Source organism: Penicillium antarcticum, assembly GCF_028974205.1.
Source record: "Penicillium antarcticum strain IBT 31339 chromosome Unknown utg000005l_segment0_segment0, whole genome shotgun sequence".
Classification (NCBI taxonomy): Eukaryota; Fungi; Ascomycota; class Eurotiomycetes; order Eurotiales; family Aspergillaceae; genus Penicillium; species Penicillium antarcticum.
The window spans coordinates 3,641,405-3,654,357 of record NW_026695303.1 but is presented as its reverse complement, the minus strand read 5'-3'; the positions used below and the strand labels follow the sequence as shown (position 1 = coordinate 3,654,357).

The 12,953-nt window shown below is 48.5% G+C and overlaps 4 protein-coding genes across 4 annotated transcripts; 1 reads left to right on the top strand and 3 right to left on the bottom strand.

Annotated features, from left to right (window-relative positions):
* Positions 1–262: 262 nt before the first annotated feature.
* On the bottom strand, positions 263–4,825 carry N7508_006047 (pleiotropic drug resistance family ABC transporter; the record flags this gene model as incomplete). The annotated part of the gene is made up of 4 exons (XM_058464113.1): positions 263–683; positions 736–1,199; positions 1,246–4,255; positions 4,341–4,825. The coding sequence occupies 4 exons, from the start codon at positions 4,823–4,825 to the stop codon at positions 263–265; spliced, it is 4,380 nt and encodes a 1,459-aa protein (XP_058320591.1).
* A 2,757-nt stretch (positions 4,826–7,582) lies between these two features.
* On the bottom strand, positions 7,583–7,879 carry N7508_006046 (uncharacterized protein; the record flags this gene model as incomplete). The annotated part of the gene is made up of 1 exon (XM_058464112.1): positions 7,583–7,879. The coding sequence occupies one exon, from the start codon at positions 7,877–7,879 to the stop codon at positions 7,583–7,585; it is 297 nt and encodes a 98-aa protein (XP_058320590.1).
* A 1,067-nt stretch (positions 7,880–8,946) lies between these two features.
* On the bottom strand, positions 8,947–10,646 carry N7508_006045 (arylsulfotransferase family protein; the record flags this gene model as incomplete). Its single annotated transcript, XM_058464111.1, has 3 exons — positions 8,947–9,917; positions 9,968–10,033; positions 10,082–10,646. 3 exons carry the CDS (start codon positions 10,644–10,646, stop codon positions 8,947–8,949), a joined length of 1,602 nt encoding a protein of 533 aa, XP_058320589.1.
* Positions 10,647–10,968: 322 nt separating this feature from the next.
* Positions 10,969–12,869, top strand: N7508_006044 (MDR family MFS transporter; the record flags this gene model as incomplete). The annotated part of the gene is made up of 6 exons (XM_058464110.1): positions 10,969–11,086; positions 11,136–11,447; positions 11,499–12,022; positions 12,078–12,399; positions 12,459–12,601; positions 12,678–12,869. The coding sequence occupies 6 exons, from the start codon at positions 10,969–10,971 to the stop codon at positions 12,867–12,869; spliced, it is 1,611 nt and encodes a 536-aa protein (XP_058320588.1).
* Between the last annotated feature and the right edge of the window lie 84 nt (positions 12,870–12,953).

Genomic DNA, 12,953 nt, shown 5'->3' with positions numbered 1-12,953 from the left:
TAAGTACACTCACAGTTAGCTATGTCCCTCTTGACGATCCTTTCTTTTCCAAAGCCAGGATACTAAAGTGTACGGGCTCAAAGTTGTCCGACCAATAAGAATGCCAGGCCGGAAAGGGGCTGCTTTTTCCGTCAACTGCACTGCACCGCGCACATGTACATCATATGCTGTCAAGAGGAGAATTAATTTCAATGTGCCCTAATAATCATTTGGTAAATGCAGGTCTGTAGCAAACGCCCCGAAGTTGCCCCCATGAAGGATTTCAAGCCTTGACCTTCCGCGACCATTGCTTAGGCACACGGATGAGCCAGTACAAGAACACAGCAGCAACAATATTAAACCCCACAAAGGCAAACAGCACTCCGATATTGCGCCAATGGTCCGAGTACCGCATGCCCAAGCCCTCCAAGAACTGGTCCGTCCTCGACATGGAGCAGATCTCGCAATTCGTTGATGCTTCAGGATTCAACAAGCGGCCATGTAGAGCATCGATGTACGGCCCCAGATAGCTGGAGCAATTTTGTCCAGCAGGAGGCGAGACTGTGAGCAGCTCAATACTCGAACATTCCACAGTTGTCCCCGCCACCCCTGTTGAGAGTACACTTGACACAAGATACGTGAACGGGGAGAGGCGATACATGAAGATCCAGAAGCGGGGCAAATCGGACGGGCTCGCAAGCACACTGAGGATTCAGTTAGTCATTGTAAGCAATGCGAAGTCTGCAGATCACTTACCCGTTGAAGATCAAGCATAGCGAGAACAAGAGCTGAGCAACGTTACCACCAGTCTCAGGCTGCTCGATACCGGCAATGACCATGGAACTGAACGTCGATGTAAACATGAGGAAGATTAAGATCAGTAGGAACATCACTCCGCTTCGCTCAACCACTGCATCAGTCGGTTCTGCGTTGTGATACAGTCCGATCGGATAAAACCAACAGAAGAAAGCCGGCACGGAGACTAGGATATTCCATGGCAATTCCACAAAGATACTGGCCATCATGAATGCCTGCCACGCATATGTCTTAGATGGCCGTTCTCGCACCTCATACAAAGCGCGTTGGGTAGCAAAGCTGGGCATCATTTGCTGTACCAGATTCGGGAAGATGATCAGCAGCATGAAAATGGCAAACATCTGATTTTGCAAGCCTTGAAGACTGGTCGGCATATGCCAGAATGTGAATCCGATGAAAAGTGGCTATAAGGTCAGTCTTAATAGCCCACAAGAGCCTTGAAATCCTTACAGGGATGATAGCTGTCGCAGCTTTGGAGTAAAGGTATCCTGGAGACCTCCAGTACTGCTGAAACATTCGTTGAATACAAATCACAAACTGATACCAGATTGGCATCGCAAATTGTCCGTATCCCGCGTCTCGTGGAGGCTCAGGCTTCTCCAGCAGCTCTGCTTTCATTGCAGCCAGGTCCAGACGGACCTGTTCACACTCACTGCTGTTGTTCCATTGATCGGCCCAATCTCTATCCGCGTGGGAGCCTGGAGCAGCTCCAATCACCTCTAGCATCCACTCGGCGGGGTTTGCGTTTCGAGGACATTTGATTGACCCCTTGCTCTCGAAATATTCGATCAATGTCCTCATGTGTTGTCCGAGTTCTCCGAAATAGACCGTGCGTCCTCCTTTTGCCAGAAAGAGCAGCCGGTCAAATTGCTGCATGAGCATAGCCGAAGGTTGGTGGATGGTACACAAAACGGCCTGGCCATGGTTGGCAAGGTTGCGCATCAAAGTGCAAATTGACCATGCAGTTTGACTATCCAAGCCCGATGTTGGCTCATCGAAAAAGAGCAAGAGTGCTGGCTTGGCTGCAAGCTCCACGCCAATGGTCAATCGCTTTCGTTGTTCAACGTTCAGTCCTTCGCCAAGGACCCCGACAACAGCCTCTGCGTATTCCTCCATGCCGAGCATGTGAATAACCTCTTCGACATAGGCGATCTTTTCGCTGCGAGGAGTACTGGCAGGTTGGCGAAGAAGAGCGCTAAAAGTCAAAGCCTCGCGGACTGTGCTGGTCTCAAGATGAAGGTCCTGTTGCTGGACATAGCCTGTCTTGCGCTGGAACGAATCATCTCGAGGACGGCCGTCAACGAGCATATCTCCAGTTATCATTCCCATGGTAACACGGTCTGCCAAAACGTCGAGGAGAGACGTTTTACCCGCTCCAGTGACACCCATTAGAGCTGTAAGAGTGCCTGGCTTGACCCAGCCATCCACGCAGTCCAAGATGCGACGTGGTGTTCCTTTAATTTTGATGTCATAGCATACATTTTCCCAATGAAAGATGGAGGTCTGACGAATGATGGCTGCAGTTTGATCTTCATTGTCAGCAACCGCAACCGCACGTTTCTCCGAAGCAATGACTCTTTCTGCGTCATCCTTGCGGTTCCTGGCAAAGACTGGGATTTTACCGCGTGGAAACACAAGGATCTCACCCTTGGATGGTTTAGCGCGAACGAGCTCACTGGCAACGATGTACATCACCAAGAAAGCCACAAAGAATATACAGAGAATACCATAATTGCGCCACAGATGTGACTTGAAATATCGATAAGTGGTGTTGATGTACGCTTCTCCGTCGATAAAATCTTGCCCTGCCACTGCACCCTTTTGCGAACATATTTTCGAGCTCATTGGTGCATCCTTATACATAGGTAAGATACCCGGTACATACTGGGCGCAGAGAAATTGTCGACCGCTGAATTCGTTGATCATTAAGGATTCGAAAGCATAGGCAATTGGGTTCAAGTAATTTAACCACCTGAACCAAGGATGCATATCTCTGACTGGGATGGTGAACCCAGTGTAGATAACCAAAATCATCATGAAGAGTGACGAAGGAAGCATTGCTTGCTCCATAGATCTTGAAATTGCACCGATAAAACGGAAGAGATTCGACATTACCAGGGTTGTGGTAAAGGAAAACAGGAAGAAGATAAAGAAATGACCTGGGGTTCGACGAAGGTGCGGTATGAAGTAGATAATTAGATTGAACACAATTGCAAGCAAGACCTTTGAGGGCATCTCCACGATGTAAGAACTGATAGCTTCTGCTGAAGGGTGGTACAAAGCATACTTGTCATGCTTTTCCACGATGGACCGTTGGTGCCACATGATCATAATCTCGAGAGCGCTTGAGAATGCGTTCATGAGAATTGCAAAGAAAAGCAAAGCACCACGTCGGAAAAAGCTGTCCGTATCAGCCTCTAAGTTGTAGAATATACTGGCAATGATTAGACTCATAGCCGTATTGCCAATCACAGTAGCGAGCGTCATGCTGAGATCCCCCTTCAAGCGTAGGAATCCCCGCCAAAGGCAAAGGCGAATCTGCATCGGATATGACAAGGTGTAAGGCGAGGCTGCACGGGTACCTTTCGGCTTCTCTGCCGCACGAGAAACACTGAACTCTTCGAACTTTCCTCGATTCTGACTATTTTTTTGGCTTGCATCAATTTCAGCTAGCAGCTCCCTCCGCTCAGGACTAAACTTCCAGCGAGCTGCAAACTCATCGGGGGTACGAGGTACAGCGCTTTCAAACCCTGGCCTGACAAGACGCTCAGATGGACTGGTCAGGGAGGTAAGGAAGTCTGCGGTAGTCTGTCTATCTGGACAGTCAAAGCCCATCTCAATGAAAAAGCGCCGTGCATCGTGAGCATTGCCGAAATAGATCTGACGGCCTTCGTAGAGAACAATTGCTTTGTCGAAAAGATTGTAGATTGATTGACTGGCTTGATAAATGGCGACAATCGCAGTGGTGTTGCTGTATTCTGTGGAGAGGCGGATATTCTTGACAAACTCGAGTGCGGTAGAGCTATCCAATCCTCGAGTGCTGTTGTCCCAGCATTGCAAAGGACAACCACACAGTGTAGTCTCAGCTATGCTCACCCGCTTTCTCTCACCTCCAGAGACCCCACGAATAAACTCATTCCCCACTTTAGTATTCATGGTATGGGTCAAACCAAGCGTCGCCATCACGACGTCTCGCATATGTACTGCATACTGATCGCGTGTAACCCCGGGAAGACGGTTGCTTGGGGCTCGAGCCTGAGCAGCAAACAGCAGTGTGTTACCGACGGTCAGCTGTGGGAAATGTATTTCCGTTTCAGCTTGGTAGATGACTTCACCGCGGAAGCGGCCGTGCATGTCGTCCCACGAGATGCCGTCATACTGTATTTCCGTGTTTGTGTCCTTGTCCAGATAGAGCCCGTGTGTCTCTCCTGCGATAGTCTTGAGAAAGGTAGAGCATCCACTGTATGCAGTTTTAGTGATGTGCTTTTGTGGAGAAGTGCGAGCAATGAGTTCGAGTAGACTGTTTGTGGCTCACTTCCACATACCTGCCCGGACGACCTAGAACAACTAGCATCTCCCCACTATGTACGATACCTTCAAATCCACGCAGGACATCAATTCGTACTTTCTTGTCCTTTCCCAGGACACCTCGCAGCCAGTCGGCAGCTTTGAGCCAGGTGTTGGCAAAGTTCATCTGGTAGTCGGCCGCGGTGCCATAGCCAAAAACATTAAGGTTGCGAAACGAGACCCCTACTTTACGACGCGGGTAGCGGTTCACATCACTGGATACCATCCGCAGCATGTTCCTGACCCATTTGCGCGATATGAACGTGTCACTGTTGGGGTCAAGCTCAGGGTCCCCGGTTGGATCGAGGAAGGTATTGATCCCCTCAGTCTTGTCGACATTCAGACTGTTCTGGCGCGAGATGTGTGAAATCGACTGTGCAAGTGTGGTAATTTCCCTGTCTGGATCTTTGGACTCGTTGGTCTCTGTGGCGTCGCTGCCATGCGAGTCGATTTGATCTTGCATCTTGACGTGAGATGTGTCGAGATGGGAGATGAAAGAGAGAGAGAGAGAAAAACAAAGACAGATATATTAGAAAAGAGGACGGAATCCGGGATGGCAAGTATCCGAGAGAGTACTCCCCGATTGTCACGGGACAAGCTTTGGGAAGATGCGGATATCTTTCAACTTCACCTCTTCACCAATTCACATCTTCACATCTTGACATTTTCACATTTTCACATCTCCTCCATTTGTGGACAACCGTCCTTCTGGTCCATATCTGTACCAGTTAGAGCAATAATTCCGAGGGAAAGAGCTCGCCAGAACAATACGACCTTCGAAGTCTAAGCGCGCGTGGTATTAATTGGTTATTGGTTGCGTATTCGTATCGTATTCGCACCCCCACATCCCAGCAACGTCCCAATCTGTCCCGGAGGATATTCGGATGGGCTGACATCCGACCTTATGTTATTGACTTTTTGTGAGATTTTATGAAGTGCACGTTCCTCTCTTTGATCTACAGGCTGACATACACGTGGATGTTCTTGAGTGCATGGAAGCATAATCAATACATTACTTCTCTCAATATGTGCTTTTCTGTCATTGAAAGCATTCTTTTGGTTATAAGGCGTCGGGTAGCAAAGCTGCAACTGCACCAAGAGCAACCCCAGCCCTCGCAGTAATCTGAGGCAAACCTTCTGTGCTGACAGCTGCGGTCGATGAATCACGCAGCGCATCTGAAGCATGAGACAACGTGCTGACTTCAGAACCGGTGTCAGTAGCTGAAGCTTGTGTCACTGTCATATGAACCAACTGTGACAGTAATCGCAGTCTGGCGCAAGGCGGTTCTCAAGGTTCGAGAGCTTGATTGAGTGGGCACCGCCATTGTGCAGACAGCAAGCAGAGCATCCTTCATGGAGAAATCCTCAGAACCTCTATTTCTTATATCAGATATCAGTCTGAAGCTCCCAAATATCACGAGAGCCATACATATTATATGGAGCACCAATCATCCATGTTACAGTACTAGAACTTGCAGTGTACATGAAGCCAGTGCCAAGCTCGCAACCCTTGGTCTCTAACCCATTGGGGGCCAAATAGTTTAATTGGGTATATTTTGAAGGCATCTTGAGTTGTGGATCTAGCGGTACAGATCTCATTATTTTTCTGATAGAGCTCTATGCATTCCCTCTGGCTTTCCACCTCAACTTCTGATATCTTTATTACTTCTACTTTATAGCTGAGTATTGACACAAAATACACGCCTCGAGTTCAACATGAAAATTTGCCTGATTCGATAAGTTTGAAATTATTAGCGCTTGGTTATTTGGCAACGCCATTGTCCCTTTCTTTGTCTCTTCATCAAGCCTGAACAATAATTATATGAGGCTCTTTCATCTCTTTGAGACCATTGATTCCATTGTCTCCTTTTCGACACTACTTAGCTTTTATATCATGCTTACTGCTAGCCTTGGATCGCGGCTACATACTAGTCCATATTTCTGCTTGTATCTTAGGCATTGTTTATTCAATCGCTCAAAAAAAAGCCTTTAAGTCTATATTCATACAAATCGGACACTTGTCCAAAGTATATCGATGACGAATTTTTCAGATTCAGGACCGAGTCAATCCTCATGGCGCCAAGAACTTCTATCACAAGGCATTCGAGATGACATTGACTGTTTTGATCAAATGGACCTTCGCTCTACCCCAGGCGATATTGAAGCTCACATAGAGAGAGTTGCACTTTACCAATCGTGGTTAGCAGATGCTAACGCTCCAAATTGCCCAGTCGCCCCAATAACACTAGATTTGATAACGGACGTTTTAGAAGCCCCCATAGCAGCTAATAGATTCGAACTACAATGAACTCGCTTGGAAGGTCCTCTCGACGAGCTTCATGGTAGCTTCCACGATAATATGTATAACTCCACTGGCAATGTCTACCGCCGTGCTAACATCGTCGCCGTGAAACCAGGATCATACAATAGCCCGAGTCATTACGAAAATATTACCGCATACGGCATAATCATTGCTGAATCAATTTGGCGACCCGGCAGTGGCCCCATGTGGAACGAAATTGTCAGAGCACAGTATGTGAGGGATCATGGCGTCAAAACTTGAAGGCATGTATTGTTTACTACAATTATAAACAACGGAGCTCGCACAATTATACAGGAGTTGCTATTTGACGAATCTCGTGGGCTTAATGTCAAGGTAGATGAGGGAGAAATATATGCGATAGTCGAGCACGGCACGCCCCAATATCAGGAGATCTTTGGCCTCAAACTGGGCAGAGCAGTAGCTTGTCTTCTTCTTTCTGCTTTCCCAAGGGGTACCATGCGTATCTCTCGCATTGTTCCATTCATTGACGCTTCGGGTGCAGTTTAGCTCCGGTTTGATTTTGAACTGGCCAATGCTGAAAGCTAAAAAGATGGTATTTTGCAACTCCTTCACTTCACCAATCATATTTTGAAGCTAATTCTCCAGATACGTTTCTGATAACAAGTAGTAACAATAGAGGCGTTTGAATTTGCTCCTGATTGTTCTTTAGAAAATATATTTTACTTTCTTGCCATCCTATTCCTTTTATACGCGTAGCAAGAAATAATTGTAGCAGATACGTAGGTACAGTAGATTTAGCAGCAATCTAGCGGTGTTTATTATAGATGTCAGGGCATCTTTTGTAGTAAATAGGATGTTCGGGCCGAGTATGTCAGTATGAAGCAGTATGAAGCCTAGCATGAGAAAATGAGGCAACGTAGGACAATAAGAGAATGCCTAGCCTGATAGAACAAAATTCATCTCTTTCTTTCTTTTCCGTAAGGTCCGCTGATATGCGCCCTCGTTCCGCCTCTTGACCTCAATCTCGACCTTGGTCTGGTCCTCTCCGTGCTGCCTCTGCCTGCCGTCTGCGTGGAAACTCTCGGCGGGACCACCAACCAGCTGTTCCGGGGTCTGCCCGGCTGCATTCGGTTGATGCATCAAGCCTCTAACCTCCACTGAAGGTTTTATCCACTCCTCCCGCACTCGTCCCGGTGGTGGTGCCCGCCATGTCAAATTGCACAATGAGGGCATGATTCAAAATCGAAGCTCGCAGTCCAAACTCGAGGAGCACCCTCACAACCGCCAAGATCCCCGCGATTACCCCCGTCCAGACTTGACTGCGTAATTGGACACCGTAGCTCACTACCGGTCGTGAGCATTGATTTTATCAAGATTGGCCTCGAGAAGCCACTTGACGGTGCCCACCAGCCTCTTCGACCGGAGCGTCATCCCGTCTTCCGTCGTGATATCGACTGGGTCATTCCCTTGCTCCGCGTCCACCATGTTAGGCCCCTCGTCCGCAGCGCCCATCAAAGCCCAGTGCAGTGGGAGTCGGCCATAATCATGCGCGCTGCCACCATCTTTGTCACATTCACACCGTCATGGTTGACCAGCGCATGCAATTCTTCAAGATTCCCATGTAAGCTAGCGAATGCAAATCGGTCACTCCATAGGTAGAGACAAAGTGTGTGTATCATCCCCAATAAATCCCCGGGCAAAAACCATCGATTTTCTCCCAAGACATACTCATCTCGGCATGATCACCCATCATCGTCCATAGATCCCATAGTACTCGTGTCCAACATTTGATACATCCCGAAAATGTATCGTATGATCAACAATCGTCCATGCTTCGATCATCTTGACATGTCGTACTATTTTGTTCCGGTAGTACATGGTCTCCTATTCTATGACTTCCGTCGATGTACCTAGAAGCGTCTGGAGGCATTGGGGAATATGTAGTTCGATAAGTGACATACCCCTAGTTTGATTGGACCTTGAGTTTGTGATACAGCTTCCATGTGAATTCTGGTGGGCGAGCAAAAGGCATTTTTGAATTGAGATGGTTGGGAGAGGAATGGAAGAATGCGGGAGAAGAGGAAATGTCGACTTACATTGGCGAACTAATTCACTTTTTACTAATTTAGGCACTGATATTCAAGTTGGGATGAACCAGTACTTCCAGTCTAAGTCACTCAATATTTACAGTTCAGGTATGATTCTGGAAAATGAAGAAATTGTATTCTACCTTTTCCTTTCCTTTCCACCTTGCGCTACCACTAACCCCCTTCTCAGTAATCAATCTACTAGTACCTCTACTAAACCTGCAAAACCAACTGTCTCCAAGAACCACGATCCTCTGAATCCGCAACAACGCCATCATAGGGAGGGAGAACAGCATCCTCGATATGAGCAACTCGAGTGGTAGCCAAGATGCGACCACGAACAGAGACAGCCTCAGCTGCCACGGTCTGGTGCGAGTGGCCATTAATTAGGAATGAAGTCTCGAAGCCATCACGCTTCGCGTCGCCCAAAAATGACCGCGACCCATATCGGTCGGTGATTGCATAGAATCGCCAGACCGCAGTCTCGGTATCGCCATTCCAGGAGACATAGACTGCAGTTCCCGAAGAAGTTTTCTCGGCAATTATAGCCGGCTCTTCGGTTGCAAGGCCAGTCCAGTTGTATCGAAATGCTCGGTAGTTTTGGGCGCCCTCGCCCAAGAATCCCGAGTCCATGTATGCGTGGAAGATGGGTGTACCATCTGCACGAAATTCAGTCATGGCACCTTCGGAGCCCCAGTTGACCAGTGCGTTACCGTTGGGAAGAAGCTGAGTGCTTCCCTGGGATTTGGCTAGAAGTCCATCAGGAGGCTGGAAGGCCTGCACAATTTCTGCAGTCCAGGTAGCCGTGTTGACAGAGATGACCTTGCCCTGCGAGAATGGATGGGTGTGGACTTCTTTGCCGCGGTGGTTCTCGGTTCCGTGAGCAGAGTTGTCAAAGAGAGAGACGATTTCTCTATCGTCACTCTGGTCCACGAAGCGTGCGTGATGCTGGAAGCAGAATTTGACGTTGGGCCCGAATTCAAAGTCGGATCGCAGACCGCCAAGTCGCCAGATGATCTTGCCGGTGGTACCGTTAATCTTGTGCACTGCACAGGCATCGCGAGCAGAGATCAGATAGTTGCCTTCGACATCCTTGTCCACGGAGTTGATGTGGAAGTAATCCCATGCGTCCGAGGAGTTGTATCCAGCACCTGCTTGTCCGGGATTGAGAGGAAGAACAGCCTCTGCGGGATATTAGTCGAATTTTTGTTAAATCTTGAAATGACCAACTTACCATCAGGTGTGACGTGCTCAAGACTGGACCACTCGAAGAGCAGTTCTCCAGTCTCAATGTCCAATTCTGCGGGAAATTAGTACTGAGAATCCACACGCTTGGCTAATAACGGACCTTGGAAAATAGCATCGACAATCCACTGTTGCTCGGGACTACCACCCCAACGTGATAGATCTCTTGGTACAGGCTGATAAACCTGAAGCAACGCAGTCTTCTCGTCAATGACATGAAATTCATGCTTATCCATCAGCTTGTGATTCCCAGCGCGCACTTCTCGAATGGTTTCATAACGCTGGTTCAAGATAGTTGCATGGCCATGGCCATGACCATAAGTCGGGTTATGGTCGCCTTCGAAGCTGAACAACACTTCCTGGCCCTTCCACTTCGCCTTTTGAAAGTTGGCTGCCCAGATGGAGAAGTAGGTGTAGCCCGACCACACCAGTTCCCCATCATCTCGGAAGATATAGGGAGCTTCTTGGCGAGGACCGTGAAATTGAGGCTCGGCCCACTGGCCCGGGAAAGGTGCGACGAAGAGGTAGCCCTTCTCGACATCCTTTGCAGCTGGGATGGTGATGTTCAAACGAGGTGGAGCCAGGTCTGTTCGAGATTTGAATTGCCAGTCTGCAGCGACGACTGGCATCAGCGCTGCAGTGCAGATGATGATTTCAAGGAACTTCATGATGAGTACTAGCTCGATCAGTTTCTGTGTCTGTCATTGTGTTCATGATTGGGTACATTAACCTTAGATGGGTATTCTGCACTGAGTCCTTGATTTGACTTGAAGTATATGAAGAAGGGAAAAGACCAAGAGAAGAGAAGAAGAATAAATAGCCTCATTTCCCGCGCCAGAATCACCCCAGATGTCGTGCTTGGCAGACGTTCCACCTGCCTAATCGAGTGCCCGCTGCACGGCATTTCTTCATTTCTTCATCTCTTTCTCCATAACTTCAACTTCTTCATCTGATTTTGGACTTGAACTTGACGTTGAATTTAATCTCACAATGGTAGAGAACGGAGCCACCCCGTATACTCAGGATGAACCCGACGAAGAACAGCCATTGCTGCGATCGGACCCTCCAACTTGGACCCCGCCGCCAGGTTTTTTATTAATTCAAATTGGTAAGTTGGTTCTATTCAGAAATATTGGGCATGCTATTAATAACACTAGCAATCATGGCCAACGTCTTTCTCGGGGGGTTCGATGGCACTATCACCGCCTCGACCTACGCCGTGATCAGCTCCGAATTCAACGCGGCGAACACTGCGTCGTGGCTGACGACCTCTTACCTGATCACAAGTACTGCATTCCAGCCTTTGTATGGCCGCTTTTCTGATCTACTCGGTCGCCGATCGTGCTTTTTCACCGCGACAATCACCTTCATGGCTGGTTGTCTTGGGTGTGCCATAGCTCGGGATGTGGTCTTTTTGAACATCATGCGTGCCTTGACGGGCATTGGAGGTGGAGGATTGATGACTATGGGTAAGCTGTCAGCCATTGAATAGAGAGCCCAAGAACTAATTAAGTGTGCAGCAACAATCATCAACTCCGATCTCATCCCCTTCCGCCAACGCGGGATGTATCAGGCAATCCAGAACGTTTCTTATGGCTTTGGAGCCATCTGTGGTGCCTCGTTTGGTGGTTCCATCGTGGACTCAATTGGATGGCGTTGGTGTTTTTTCCTTCAGGTGCCAGTGTCATTGTTCGCTTTGGTCATGGGCTATATAGTCTTGAAGTTCCCAGCACGTTCCACTGATACTTCCCCGGGTCGACGGACGCAAGGCACCTGGCACCAAATTGATTTCTTGGGAGCCTGCCTGCTCATTCTGGCTCTCTCGACCCAGCTTGTTGGACTGAGTCTCGGTGGAAACATTCTACCCTGGAGCGATGTCTGGGTGATTTTCCCACTGGTCGCCAGTGTGGTACTTCTGGTCGCGTTCATCATTGTTGAAGCCACCACCTCTGCTGTTCCATTGATTCCATTGAAGATGCTTCGAGGAACTCTTCCTATTTCCACACAGGTTGCCAATGTCTGTGTGGGGATGTCGGCATATGCTGTGAGCACATCTATTTCAACTATTATATGATCGTTGCAGCTGACCAAGTATACAGTACCTCTTCACTCTCCCGCTTATGTTCCAAGTGATTCTCCTGGATTCGCCCAGTAAAGCCGGTGCCCGACTTGTTATCCCCTGTCTCGCTACACCATTGGGTGGTCTCATCTCAGGAATTGTCATGTCTCGCTGGGGCAAGCTGGCATATCTCGTACGCGCAGGTGCTGCCTTGATGTTTATCGGCAACCTCATGGTAATGCTTCTACGTTTTAACGACGCAAGTTGGAAGTACGTTGCATATGTCATCCCTGCCAATCTGGGACAGGGTATAGTATACCCGGGGATCCTGTTCACGTTCCTTGCAGCTTTCGACCACTCCGGTAAGTTTATTATTGCGGCTATTTCGAAGCGACCACTTCTAAGCCATATTCCTGTACAGATCATGCCGTCTCCGCATCGACCGTTTACCTTATTCGCTCTCTCGGAACCGTTTGGGGCGTCGCAGCAACCTCCACAGTCATGCAGAATACACTGAACTCAGGCCTCGGGGAGGCCTTGAGTGGAATACCAGACAAATGGAAAGTAACATCTCCTCCGCGACGTGTTTTAATACGCCCTTGAACAGGCCTTGCTGATCAGTATTCTCGCTCTTGGTTAGGTTATTGATGAGATCCGTCACTCCATATCGGCCATTTATGACCTTCCCCCCGATGTGCAAATGGCCGTCCGACTGGTTTATTACCGTGGAATCCGCCTGTCATTCGCGGCCTCGGCGTCATTTGGCCTCGTGGCGACTATCGCGGCGCTATTTACCAGTGGAAAGGGCCTCGAACGCGCGGGTTCAAAATAAAGCGATGTCGCGCCCGAAGAACTGGAGACGCGGCATACATGGTGAGATAATACCAATATTAGACTTAGATGGAAATGGAAAAGA